Source organism: Castanea sativa, chromosome 1 (genome assembly GCF_040712315.1).
Source record: "Castanea sativa cultivar Marrone di Chiusa Pesio chromosome 1, ASM4071231v1".
NCBI classification, from domain to species: domain Eukaryota; kingdom Viridiplantae; phylum Streptophyta; class Magnoliopsida; order Fagales; family Fagaceae; genus Castanea; species Castanea sativa.
The window spans coordinates 68,710,239-68,711,827 of NC_134013.1; the positions used below are offsets into that span (position 1 = coordinate 68,710,239).

Here is a 1,589-nt window from a genome sequence, read left to right on the forward strand (position 1 = left end):
TCGTTTTAAGATGTTTACGGTGGGTTTTTCATACCCTTTTAGTGGATTAAATAAAAATATTGAAAATTATAATTCACCAAATATATTAGGTTTTAATTTTATTTATTTATTTGTTATTTTGTGTTACTAAAATTGTTTTAGAGACTAACCCAAAACAGAAAAAAAAAAAATGCTAGTAATAAATTAACAATAATGACATATTGGATAGACACCTAGCAAACCGGCATTTGCCAGTAATGGTAACTGCAATTTCCAGCGAATGTTTCGGTTACGCCTCCTTATAGCCAGAGAGAATACAGAGACACACAGAGCGAGAGAAAGATTCTCAGAGAGAGAGAGAGAATTTGGTCTCAGTTTGCAGAAACTGAAACTCTTTCTCTCTCTTCCTCTCCGTTTCTGCAAAAAACAAACGGCCCTAATTTTTGAGCGCGTATTGGAAAAATGTCGTCGGCGGAGCGAGCCTCGCCGGCAGAAACCAACGAAATGAACGAGTCCTTCTTCGCCAAAAGAGGCTGCTGTTCATGGATTCCGTGCGTGGGACGATCAGAGCGAGCCTCCTCCGCCGTCGGATCGTCGTGGTGGGAGCGCATACGGACGGCGGAGATGAACGACGACGGCAAGTGGTGGGTCCGGAGTTGGAGAAACTTCCGGGAGTGGTCGGAGATTGTCGCCGGCCCGAAGTGGAAGACCTTCATTCGCCGGTTCAACAAGAACCGGTTCAACAGGACGAAATTCCAATACGACCCCTTGAGTTACGCGCTGAATTTCGACGAGGGTCCGGGGCAGAACGGTCATTTGGATGAGGACTACTTGGGCCGCGATTTCTCGTGCCGATTCGCTTCCATTCCGGCCTCCGCTAAATCGTCTATGGATTTCGGAAAAGACGCGCCGGTGTTCACGTGATCATCACGTGACGATGATGATAAAGAAAAAATATATATAATAAATATTGCTTACATTTCGTTTCAGTTGTTTTCGGTGCGCCGTGTGGGCTAACGTGCGCATGGTGCGGCGCCGATTTTGGGACCACGAGAAAATCGCGGCGGTTGGTTGACTTCTTTTTATTAGTAGTACTTGGATGGTGGTGTTGGTGACACGTGGCGGGGTATGTTTTATGAAAGTTAATAATATATTTCAGTCTACCCTTCGGTGAAATTGTACTTTTGATTGTAAATGCAGGATTGTGACCATGAATTGTCCAAATGTACCTGTGTTTGGTTTTGTGTTGTTTTTTTTTGTTTGTTACTAGAAACATAAGTACAATAGAGATTATTTGAGCCAATTGATTTTGGACACTTTAATCATATAGTAATTTAATTTATTATTTCAACTATATTATGTTGCTTCTAAATTTCTTGTTGTAAAGTATTGGGAACAATCCCCACCTCTTCTATTCCAAGTTCCAACGAACCCTTTTGGAGTTTTGTGAAGTAGATGACACTATATTCCCCCTTTGCTGTTTAATAAAATTGTTTAAGGAGGAAAAAAAAAAGGTTGAAATTCAGAAACTTGTTATGTTAGTTGGTGTTCTGGCATTATTATGCTCTACTGGTACCAGACTTCCAGTGATGTTTTGATTAACAATTATG

At 41.3% G+C, this 1,589-nt stretch overlaps 1 protein-coding gene across 1 annotated transcript; it reads left to right on the forward strand.

The window, feature by feature from the left end:
* Positions 1-441: 441 nt before the first annotated feature.
* LOC142632878 (uncharacterized) lies at positions 442-903 on the forward strand. The gene has a single exon (XM_075807201.1). It carries the CDS (start codon positions 442-444, stop codon positions 901-903), a length of 462 nt encoding a protein of 153 aa, XP_075663316.1.
* Positions 904-1,589: the final 686 nt, after the last annotated feature.